Below are 12050 nucleotides of genomic sequence, written 5' to 3'. Positions count from 1 at the left end.
TCTTCTTTGAAGAAATGTCAAGATCTCCTGGCCATTTTTTCATGGGGTTATTTGGGTTTTCTGATATTGAGCTGCATGAGTGTTTGTGTGTGTTGGAGATTAATCCCTCATCAGTTGCTTCATTTGCACATCTTTTCTCCCATTCTGAGGGTTGTCTTTTTGTTATGTTTATGGTTTCCTTTGCTATGCAAAAGCTTTTAAGTTTAATTAGATCCCTTTTATTTATTTTTGTTTTTATTTTCACTACTCTAGGAGGTGGATCAAAAAAGATCTTGCTGCAATTTATGTCGAAGAGTGTTCTGCCTGTGTTTTCCTCTAAGAGTTTTATAGTGCCCAGCCTTATACTTAGGTCTTTAATCCAGCTCAAGTTTTTGTGTATGGTGTTGGAGAAGGAAATGGCAACCCACTCCTGTATCCTTGCCTGGAGAATTCCATGGACAGAGGAGCCTGGCAGACTACAGTCCATAGGATCGCAGAGTCAGACAAAACTAAAGTGACTTAGCACATGGTGTTAGGGAACATTCTGAGTTGGTTCTTTTGCATGTAGCTGTCCAGTTTTCCCAGCACCACTTACAGAAAAGACTGTCTTTTCTCCATTGTGTTTTCTTACCTCCTTTGTCATAGGTTAAGGACCACAGGTGCGTGGTTTGTCTCGGCTTTCAGTCTTGTTCGATTGATCTATGTTATGTTTTTGTGCCAGTACCATCCTGTTTGTTTTTTTTTTATTAAAAGTTTTTATTGGACTATAGTTGTATTACAATGTTGTGTTTGCTAGTACCATACTGTTTTGATTACTGTAGCTTTGTTGTACTACTGTTAACATTTAAAAAAAATTCAATCAAAAATTCTTACTTCATTGATCTTTGAAGTGATCAGGCCACAATAAGAGAACCACTTTGAAAGCTGCTTCTTACAGAGAAGTAATGGATTTACTGGAAAAAGTATTGGCTTGGTTTAAAATAACCTGTATTTGCTTAAAATTTCATTAACAGTCTAGCATTGTTATCTTTTCACCTTAGGAATTACATTTCTTCAGTAAGTTCTGGTATCAAGTAAGTTGTACCCGTGCCATGCCACAGTAACTGTGCCACGTCAAGACTTAGACATGTGGCAGGGGTCGCAAAAATCTCCAGCTCCAAGGTTCAGGGCTTGGAATAAATTATCAGCAATAATGTGATAGAGTTTTAAAAATGTTTTAGGAGTGCTTATACTATTAAATGAGAGAAATTTGTGGGATCTTGGTTGGCTTTATCTCTGCCTCCTCTGTGGTGTTCAGCATAGACATAAATATCAGTAGAAATTTGTTGAGATAAATCTTAACAAGCTCAGGAATTGTGTGAAATATTCCTTCACTAACTGTTTTGAGCCCTACTCTCAAATTAATAATGACATCAGGGCTTCTCTGGTGGCTCAGCAGTAAAGAACCCTCCTGCCAATGCAGGAGACGTGGGTTCGGTCCCTGGGTTGGAAAGTGCCTCTGGAGAAGGAGATGGCAACCCACTCCAGTATTCTTGCCTGGAGAATCCCATGGACAGAGGAGCCTGGCGAGCTGCAGCCCATGGGGTCGCAGAAGAGTCAGACACAACTGAGCAACTAAACAACAACAACGTAGGGTTCAATAGGCCCCACTATATTCCGTAATTCCGGAATTGACACTGAGGAAAATGTTTACCACTGAAAAGTGATCATTATAGATGGTAAAGGGCACAGAGGTGGCATCAGGTGACACAGGCTCACTTCTCATGCCAGGGCAGCCTGTGGATGGACCCAGAGATTAGGGGCTTCCCATGGAACTGAGAGCAGGGCCTTGAGTCTGAGGATGCCGTATGCCCCACTCTCAGGACCTTGATTAATCTCGAGAAACATTCCAGCTCCCTATCAGGTAGGAATCCAAGACTCCCTCCGCGCACACCAGGCTCCAGGGAAGTCTGTGGCTGGCAGTCAAGAGGTGAGAGCAGTTTCGGTTTCTAGGGCCTAAATTGGCTAATGCAAATGTAATGTGTTTACTACATAATCCCAGGGTCTATGGCTGTGTGATAATTCAAACAATGCAAGTATTCAAGGTGCTGAAGCCTCAGAAAGGTTGTTTTCTTACTGTTTAAAAAAATTTTTTTTTGGTGTTTTACGATAAAGTAACCTGCTCAGCTGGTAAAGCATCCACCTGCAGTGCCGGAGACCTGGGTTTGATCCCTGGGTTGGGAAGATCCCCTGGAGATGGGAAAAGCTACCCATTCCAGTATTCTGACCTGGAGAATTCCATGGACTGTATAGTCCATGGGGTTGCAAAGAGTCAGACTTGACTGAGCAACTTTCACTTTCAACCTGCAGTGAGTAAACGTTCCAATCTCGCTATACTAGATGATAGATCGAGTTAGATACACGCTTGTAGTCACTGTGCATATGATGGCCGTGGATGCAGTGCGATGCTCACGTACTCTGCTGATGACTTGGCGCCAGAAGTGGCTGTTGCTAAAACAGTGACTAGCTCATTTTCATGGTGAATAGAATAAAACTCCTGAAAATGCAACGTGTGTTAATTGGTGCCAAAAGTACCTTGTTTTTTAAATGGAGTTAAATTTAAACTCAGATCATTATGAACAGGCTTGTCCGGCAGAATACTCAAAAGCCATGCAGCTTAGGAGAATCCTTTGTGTGGGATGTTTGCACATGCTCCTAAGGCCCTCCTCTTTGGCCCTGCCCACGAATGCTGGCATTCCACCCTAACCAGAAATGTTCCTGCCAGTTACCAAATCACCTAGGGTTGTACCACTGTTCGTGGTATGTTCCTGGTCCACTATGGAACCTTCTGCTCACACTGATTTGGGAAATACAAGCAGAAATCAAACCAGTGAGTTGCACATCTACCATATTTGGTGGAATATCACAAACTTGTTCTCTCACTTGATTCATATGATTGTAACAATTTTTGTTCCCATTTCCAGTTCATAAGACCTATGATTTCTGCATATACTTGTCAGCATGTGGGTTCTTCAGATTATACCAGTTGCATTGGTGTCAAATAGTATCTCATGGTTTTCATCTCCATTAACTTATTATTAATGAGATTAAGTTTTTTAGTATGTTTTTTGAGTGTTTTGAACTTCCTTTTCTTCTGGTCTCTTTTCTTAGAGCTGTTTATATTCTTTGCCTACATTCCTATTGGTTGCCTTCCTTTTCATTGATTTGTACTAGTTCTTTATATATTATGCCTACTAATCCTTTGTCTTATTTTGACATTGAAATCATCTATTTTATAACTTTTTACTTTCTTTATGGTATTTTTGTTTTATAGATTTTATAATAGAGTAAGACTTTGCAGTCTCATGATGTCATCCTGACTTGTGCTTTCAAATCCACATGAAATTTATTTTTCTAGATGGTATATGGTATAGATGCAGTTGTATTATTTTTTCCATTTCATTTACTTTTTCACCTTCACACACACATATTTCTGGGCTCTTCATTCATTTCTGTTGATCTGTTATCAAATAGACCACCACTAGTACATTGTATATACAATCTTTTTTTTTAAGTTGTATTGGTTTCTCAAGAACTGAATTATGAACTGACACTTGCTATTTTCCTTTTATTTGCTCTATAGTTAACAGAAATGACTCACAGTTTGAAGTGGCCTCTATAGTTTCAGTGGTCATTCAGTTCTTCATTTGTTTTCTCCTTAGGTCATTTCAGTTAGAATCTTTTGTATACTTGTGATGAAGTTGCCATTTCATCCAGAAGTGTCTCTGCCTCCTGTTTTTAATTGGAAATATTTTTAGTTTAAAGTTAGAAGAAATCCAGTTACAGTTTCCCAGTTGTATAAAATCATCTCTCTTTTTTTAAAATCTTGAAACAAATTTCTATTGTTTAAAATTGTACTAGGTGTTTTATTTTTCTTACATTCTAAACATCTTACATTTCCTCCATTTTATTGAAATCTTTGAATTGGAATCACATCTTTGAAGGAGCATCACTTAAAACCATGTGTTACTATACAAAATAAAAATTTAGGTCAGTGGGATAGGCTTCAGAGCTTATAAATGGATATGATTATAAGCTTGTGCCTTGCAAGAAGTTGTTACAACCTTCAATACAGTTGAGTAACTAAAGGTATATATAAAAAATTAATATGCTCTTCATACATACACCAGAAAACCCTAATTAATTAACAAGACTGTTACTAAGACAGCTGCTGATACTACCATGACCATTATAACCACCACTACCACCACCTTCATTTATGAGTGCTGACTCCGCCAGGGACTCTTCTTTTAACTTACTTGAGGTTCACAGTAACCTACGCAAGTACCATGTGCCATGAGTGCACTTGGAAACTAAAACCAGGGAGGGATCAGGTCACTGACATAAGGTGAGAGCTTTAATTAAATTCAAGTCCCTCTGATTCCAAATCAAACATAACAAGAATGCGTGTTGCCTAAGGAAAAAAATTGATGGCAGTTGCAACATCTCAGAGAAACGGGCATGAACGGGATGCCAGTGTCTCTTCATTCCTGCTTTCTGATCCTCACTGCAGCTGTAGGTAATGACTTTGGATTCTCACCTGGGCCTCCACTCTTGCCATTTCCCCCACTCACAGAGTTATCTCAAATACCCCTGAGTGTCAACTTCTCTGGGAAGTCTCTAACTTCTCAATTTCTCTCCCTACATAAACACACCTTGTATTGTTCCTGTTGTGACACTTACTACATTACACTGTAATTGCTTGTTCATCTGCCTTTGTCCCCCTTCAGATTTTTCCCCCCTACTTTTTGGCCGCACATGGCATGGGGATCTTCGTTCCCTGACCAGGGATCATGCCCCCTGCAGTAGAAGCTCAGGGTCTTAACCACTGGGCCACCCGGGAAGTCCCCCAGGTTCACTTGTTCACTGAAGAAACTGTGAAGTGCCCAGTCGTGCCCCTGCCCTGAAAACTCAGTTATTGGAAAAGTAACTGAATATTGAATCAATTTCAGTTCTTTGACAGCACAACTTTGTAAGCTCTGGAGTTTAGACACCCAATAGAAAAAGCTCAAAAAGATACTAAAAAGAAAAAATAGAAGCAAAATAAACGGGAAAACTGTAGTCTGAAGGAAAAAATGTGATGAGTTAAAGTATTTATTACATAAAGAACTAGTAAAAATGGTAGGAAAAAATTATGAACCTCAAGAGTCGAGAAATGCTTTGACTAAGTAATCATCTGCTTAGTTTTCCAATTTAGAAATCTGGATTCCATCCTCGTTTCTCCTTGTCCCTTCTTTCCAATTCCTAAGTAACCCCCAAGACTTGACAGCTTACCCTCGCTTCTCTAGCTCATCTGCGGTCTTCCACATCCACACCTTTCAGAGTAAAGTCTAAACTCAGGTTGACATCTACATCTCTTGACACTCTGTCTCTGCTTTCCTTCAGCCTCCTGTTTCACCAGCCCATGAACACTTCTCTGTGCACCAGGTATTCTGAAACCACTTCGGGTTCCCACCGCACTCCAGCGGTTTGCATTAATATATGCTGTGTTCCTTCCCCATAGTCCTTCATGTCAATTTCTGTTCTAATAGAAAATATTGTTTTCAACTACTTAAATTATGTGCGTCATCCTTTCTCCCGGGTTAGCATCAGTAGATTCTTTATCATGATATCACATGCCAAGAGACAACCAGAAGACTGTTTTATACTGACTGCCCTTTCATTCACCTTGAGATATACCAATCGGCACCATTCAGGTACTCTGTGTTGCCTCCAGGTCCAAGGTGAAATTTCTTCCCCTGTTGACTCCTAGACCCTCCCAACTGTGTTAATTAATTCCCTTGGTGACAGCCAGCTCTACCAAGTGATTCTGTTTCCCAGGAATGTTGGTTGGGAGCATAAATGAAAGTGGTCCTGATGCACAAATTGAAACTCCACAATGAACCCTAATTATAGCTCCCTTAGCCTGGTTCAGGACCCTGACGCCAAGTTTCCACCTGTTCTCAAGTAGAGACGAAGACAGGAGGCCTACACAGCGCTTTAAAAAAAAAGGGGGGGGGGGGTTTATTCTTAAGGTGTTATGTTTTCCATTTATTGTAGTCTCTCTGTTGAGAAAAAGGCCCCAGATCCTGGTGAAACTTTCTTAAAACTGTTATTAGCTGGTTATGAGCTCCATCTGTCCCTAGGAGAAGAAAAAAAAATCCTGACACAGTGATGTCATTTTGCGAGTTTTCCCTTGGGCCTCCTATAACACCAAGAAGCTAAAGGGCAGTTGATTTAAGAAACGTGTTTAGCATAATGGACAGACTTGATAATCCTCTGCAAACATTAGCAGTACTGGTCTGTGCTGGAGATGCTAGGCAAGCAGGCTTGGAAAAGGCCCATTTCTTATTAATTATATCATACCTGCCTGCCTGCTGCCTCCATGACAAGGGTTATAAAGCACATGGATCCCCTGATAGCCTTTGTAGTTGACTCACAGAGAGTAGAATCCGAGTATGATGGGAAAGGTGTAGAATAAAGACACAAATGAGAGGCAGAGGATGTGGGCTTTCTTGGTATTCAAAGACAGAAGGACCAGAACGAAGGTTTTCTAGGTTCTCAACAACTACTCTGTGAACCTCTACTTTAGAAAAAACATTTTTTTTGTGTGATAGTTGTCTGAATCCTTGTGTGTCTTCTAAAGTAGTGTTTATTACTGTCATAGGCCTGAGGCTCTATAGACATCCACGGTTGGACTTACTGTGAAGATTTAAAGGAATCCATTAACTTGGGCTTATTAAACAGTTTAAGAGGAACAGGTTGGTGGTTCTGGGTGTAGTGATGTTAAAGTTGGCCTGAAATAAAACTTTGGAGATTAGGTGACCATATTCTGTCTAGAGCCCTTACATGTTTTACCACAAAGTTCTTTTTTTTTTCAATTCCAATATTTTTACACCAGCAATGAAAGAGCACTTTACACATCTAAACTTTGCTAAAGATAGTAATGCCGTCCTCTGTCCAGACAGCTCGAAATCTTGTCCCCACGAAACGGTGTTAGAACTCAGTAGTGACTTCACCATGTTCCTGCTGCCAGTGTGACCTCATTCTCAATTGATTCAACCTGTGCAGCAGGGGGTCGTTAAAGGAAAACAGTTGTCGACAAAAGGCCCATCCATCTCTCCAGTCCCACACAGTATTTTCAGTCTCACATCATAAAAGGTGTGCTCCTTTATGTTACTTGTTTATGGAATACTTTAAAAAGTTTGTATGTAAATATTAAAGGTTATTTCCATTTGCAGTTACTATAACATATTGACTCTACTCCCCCTATCGAGAGAACATCCCTAAGCCTATTGTACACCCAGAAATTTTGTGCCTTGTCCTCCTCCTCCTCTCTGTTGCCCTCACCCCTCCCCACTGGTAGCCTCTAGTTTGTTCTCCATACCTGGGAGTCTGCTTCTTTGTTTGTTGTACTTTTTAGAGTCCAAGAATAAGTGATATCATACAGTATTTGTCTTCTCTGTCAGACTTATTTCAGTTAGCATAATGCCCTCCAAGTGCTTCCATGTTGCTGCAAATGGCAATATTTTCATTCTTTTTTATGAATTGGTAGTAATCCATTATATACATATAGTCTTTATCCATTCATTTGTTGATGGGCACTCAAGTTGCTTGCATATCTTGGTGACTGTAAATAATACTTTTACTTTTCATTTGAAATATCTTTTTGCGTATCATCATATGTGAATGATAACATATATAAACAGCTAGTATAACTCAACATTAAAAAAAAATCAATCTGACTAAGAAAATGGGCCAAAGAATTAGATAGATATTTTTCCAAAGGGGAAACAGATGGCCAACAGACCCTTGCAAAGATGCTCAGCATCACTAATCATCAGGGCAGCGCAAATCCAGAAGCATGATGAGACACCACCTCACACCTGTCAGAATGGCCATCATCAAAAATAACACAGATAACAAATGTTGGTGAGGATGTGGGGAAAAGGGAACCCTGCTACACTGTTGGTGTGAATGTGAATTGGTACAGCCACTGGACAACAGTATAGTAGTTTCTCAAAAAAACTAAAAATGGAATAGCTTGTAATAGGAAACAGAGACTGCCTGGAAAAAAGTTTTGGTCTGACAGTTTTTGCAAAAATGCTGATTTTTGATTAAGAAGCATTTGAAGGGTATGGTATATACTCTGGTAAGGGCCAGTGTGTGCCCAGTGGGAGAACTCGGTGTTTACTCAGGTGTCACCCCAGTCTCTGAGCTAGAGTTTATGAGTGCATGCTCAGCCATGTCCGATTCTTTATGACCCCATGGACTGTAATCTGATTGGCTCCTCTGTCCACAGGATTTCCCAGGCAAGAATACTGGATTGGGTTACCACTTCCTCATCCATGGGATCTTCCCAGCCCAGGGATTGAACTGGTGTCTCTTGCATCTCCTGCATTGGCAGGCAGATTGTTTACCACTGCGGCACCTGGGAAACCCAAGCTAGAGTTCACTCTCCCAAAATAGCTAATATTCCTTGTTTATAGAGAAGAATTGGTACCAGCGAGGACTTGGATCCTTCATCTACAGTCAGACAGAAGTTACTGGCGTTTGTATGAAAACAAGCTAGAATTCTTGCTCTTTAGTAAATGCTGTTTGCTCAGCCTGTTTTTTCTTTCTTTTCTTTAAATCATATGCTTTTTTAGAAATATGCATGGAAAAACTTTGCATCCTCTTTAATCCTTGAAACAAATTCATGTAATGCTAATTTTACATATTTTTTTTTCTGGCCTATCACTTCTCCTATTCCAGAAATTCTGAAATAATTCCCTGAAGGGAACGTGTCCTTCAGCCATGATCCCAGTTGAAAAATGCTTGAGCAGATGTACTGTATGTGAAGGAATCATTCCTCCTTAAATGATAGTTGTGATTTAAACAAGTGAAGTGAAAATCCCATGATTTAAATAGGAAAAAAAAGGCACAGAATTATATGGAAATTTTGTTGTTGTTGTTGTTGTTGTTGTTGTTGAGTCACTAAGTCGTGTTGGACTCTTTGTGATCCCATGAACTACAGCATGTCAGGCATCCCGGAGTTTGCTCAAATTCATGTCCATTGAGTCAGTGATGCTATATGGGGATTATAACAGTGTAAATTATGTGTGCCAATAGAGGAAGGGCTAAAAAGGGAAGTATATCAAGTGAATATAGTGACAATATTAGAATGGTATTACATGGGGATATTGTGGTTTGTTTTATTTATTTTTTTCAATTTTTACTTATTTATTTGGCTGCACTGGGTCTTGGTTATGGCATGTGCGATCTTTAGTTGTGTCATGCAAATTCTTAGTTGCAGCTTGTGGGATCTAGTTCCCTGACCAGGGATCGAACCCTGGCTCCCTGCAATGAGAGCAAAGAGAATTAGCCACTGGACCACCAGGGAAGTCCTTATTTTTTTTTTTCTTTAATTGTATCTGATGGCATCATTTTTAAAACAGAAAGCTTGTTTTAAAATGTATTTTGTATAAATATAAAGTTCTATCTTAATAATTATCTGATAGTGCAACAAGAAATTCTCAAAGTGATTGTTAAATCATTTTATTGTGATTCACCCAAATAACTCCAATGACTGTCATTGGAGCATAATTTTTTCCTTAAAATCTTAATCTTGACTAGGAATACTGTAGTATTGACTTTCTGTTTTTCTGTCTTTAGGGGAGTTGCAATCATGTTCACAAATCTGGGCATATCTAAGTAGCAAGGACAGCAAAAATGTAAACCAGAAGTTTTTAAAGAGACAGTGTTCAGAATATAGTGACTATCTGCAGCCTGCTTCCCTGGTGACACAGAGGAGAGACCAGCATTTATCGTTTCTTTGAAACCATGTGCTATGTGAGCAGGAAGGAAGTGCCTGCTCACCAGAGGTCAGAGCAGGATGGATGAGGTTTGAGGGGGAGTATTTACTGTGAGGTTGTCCTCACCCCCTGTATTCATGGCAGATGTTATTTCTAGTAGACTTGATGGAAACTTGGGCAGACCCAGGTCTGCCATGCTGCGTGGGGCACATTAACAGGAAGCCGTGGCCAGGCATAGATGTCTCTGTGTGCTGGGCCAAGATGCACAACAGTAAGAAGTGTAGACCTTGACCAAGGAAATGAACCGGCAGCACCTTGGAGACATCAGTCTGAAGAGGGTCCCCTGCACAGGAAAGTTCTCACGGTCATGTCATGAGTTAAAGTCAAAGGACCTAATGAGGTTTAGTGTGAGACAGAAAGGGATTAAAAGGGCCGGACAGATGCCTCTGAAACCCAAAGGGTAGTTGGTAAAAGTGGAAGAAGCACGTTTTCTGTGGACCTTTGAGGAATGGAACTCTGAGCACTGTGTAGAGATGGGATAGACATGTTCCAGCCCAATGTGAAGAAGGTGTTCCTATAGCTGGAGTGACCCTGTAATGTAGTGGGGAGAGTGATAACTAGAGGGGGCTTTTCACCCTGTGTGATCAGACTCAGAGAGGCCTCTGCCACCTTCTGGGGTCGTGTGTCAGAAAGCTCTGCTTCAGTTCCCTCCTCCAGGATGGGTGGTCCATGGTGTGACACCCCAGCACCCTCTGCCTTTACATCCATTGTCAGCCAGCAGCGGAGTTGTTTCCTTTGCATATTTGTCTCTAAGCTGGAGATGGAGAAGCAGAATGCTGCTTGCATAGCCCTGCCCCTTTCACCTGTGTCACTTTCTCCTAAAACAGGTGGCCTCTCCTTCCATGCCCTCTTTAGTGTTTACCTTAAACCAAAAGCACAAAAATGGGCCTTCTGTGTGTTTCTTAAAGTGAAAGTTGTTCAGTTGTGTCTGACTCTTTGCTACCCCATAGACTATGCAGTCCATGGCATTCTCCAGGCCAGAATACTGGAGTGGGTAGACTTTCCCTTCTCCAGGGGATCTTCCCAACCCAGGGGTCGAACCCAGGTCTCCTGCATTGCAGGTGGATTCTTTACCAGCTGAGCCACAAGGGAAGCCCAAGAATACTGGAGTGGGTAGCCTATCCCTTCTCCAACCGATCTTCCCGCATTGCAGGTGGATTCTCTACCAGCTGAGCTATCAGAGAAGCCCATGTGTTTCTTAATTTGTTCTAAAGTGTTGTCTGTTCTTACTCTAGATGTGAGGTTCAGTATGACCCCTTCATTTCACTTTTGGAGGCATTCTCTCTGTTCCTATCTGTTCAAAGACAAATATGTATCCTCTAGAGCAGGAGTCCCCAGCCTTTTTGGCACCAGGGACCAATGTCATGGAAGACAGTTTTTTCACAGACTGGGGGTGTGGGGATGATTTCAGGATGATTCAAATACATTATGTTTATTTTGCACTTTATTTCTAGTCTGATGCCACCACCCGATCTGACAGGAGATACCAGAATGCAGCCCAGAGGGTAGAAACCCCTGCTCTAGAAGCTTATGCAACTCCCAGCTGGGAGCCTGAAGTGGATCAGGGCAGGAGACAGATGGGATGGGGGGTAGCTGATACTCTCGTCTGAAAGTCTCTAAAATTCCTTTTACCCACATGCAAGTCAATTTGGCAAAAAAGATTATTTCAATAGTGACTCATCTTCAAATTAATAATCAAATTAACATATTTAAAAATGTTAAGAGTTCCAATTTAAAAAGTAATTGATGTCTTTAGACATACATCTCTGGACAGGATCACTGCTGTGGACAAAGTAGGTATGTTTTAGCCTGATTTCTTAAGTGTTTTTTCTCTGTGACATATATGCTGGGTTGACATTATTTTTCTAACATAAATTCAGAATTTGTCGTCTTTTATTGACTCCATGGGTCTTTTCCTCCCTGCAGGAATTGGAGGCCTTCAGGACTTCGTGTTGAAGTCAGCCACACTGTGTTCCTCACCTTCCTGCCCCCCATTCATACCTCTCAACTTCGAAGCCACCCCTATTGTGAGGGTTGCTATTGAACCGAAACACCCAAGTAAGATGACCTTGTTTTTAAAAGCATCTAATGTTCATTACATTTTTTAAATGCATGCATTTAATGCTTGGTTTCTCCTGGTTTGTTTTAGTATAGACTGTGAATTTTCATGGAGGTATATAACAGGGGTAACTTACCCAG

The 12050-nt window shown here is 40.8% G+C and overlaps 1 protein-coding gene across 2 annotated transcripts in view; it reads left to right on the top strand.

Annotated features, from left to right (window-relative positions):
- The window catches only part of EFL1 (elongation factor like GTPase 1), a 118109-nt gene that overhangs the window by 69868 nt on the left and 36191 nt on the right, over positions 1 to 12050 (top strand). For both annotated transcript variants that reach the window (XM_065906463.1, XM_065906464.1), the window contains exon 16: positions 11778 to 11909. In XM_065906463.1, the coding sequence (XP_065762535.1) occupies positions 11778 to 11909 (132 nt within the window). The remainder of the gene's footprint in view (positions 1 to 11777; positions 11910 to 12050) is intronic.

The sequence above is a fragment of the Muntiacus reevesi genome, chromosome 15 (assembly GCF_963930625.1).
Source record: "Muntiacus reevesi chromosome 15, mMunRee1.1, whole genome shotgun sequence".
NCBI classification, from domain to species: domain Eukaryota; kingdom Metazoa; phylum Chordata; class Mammalia; order Artiodactyla; family Cervidae; genus Muntiacus; species Muntiacus reevesi.
This window is presented reverse-complemented; position numbering and strand designations above follow the sequence as displayed.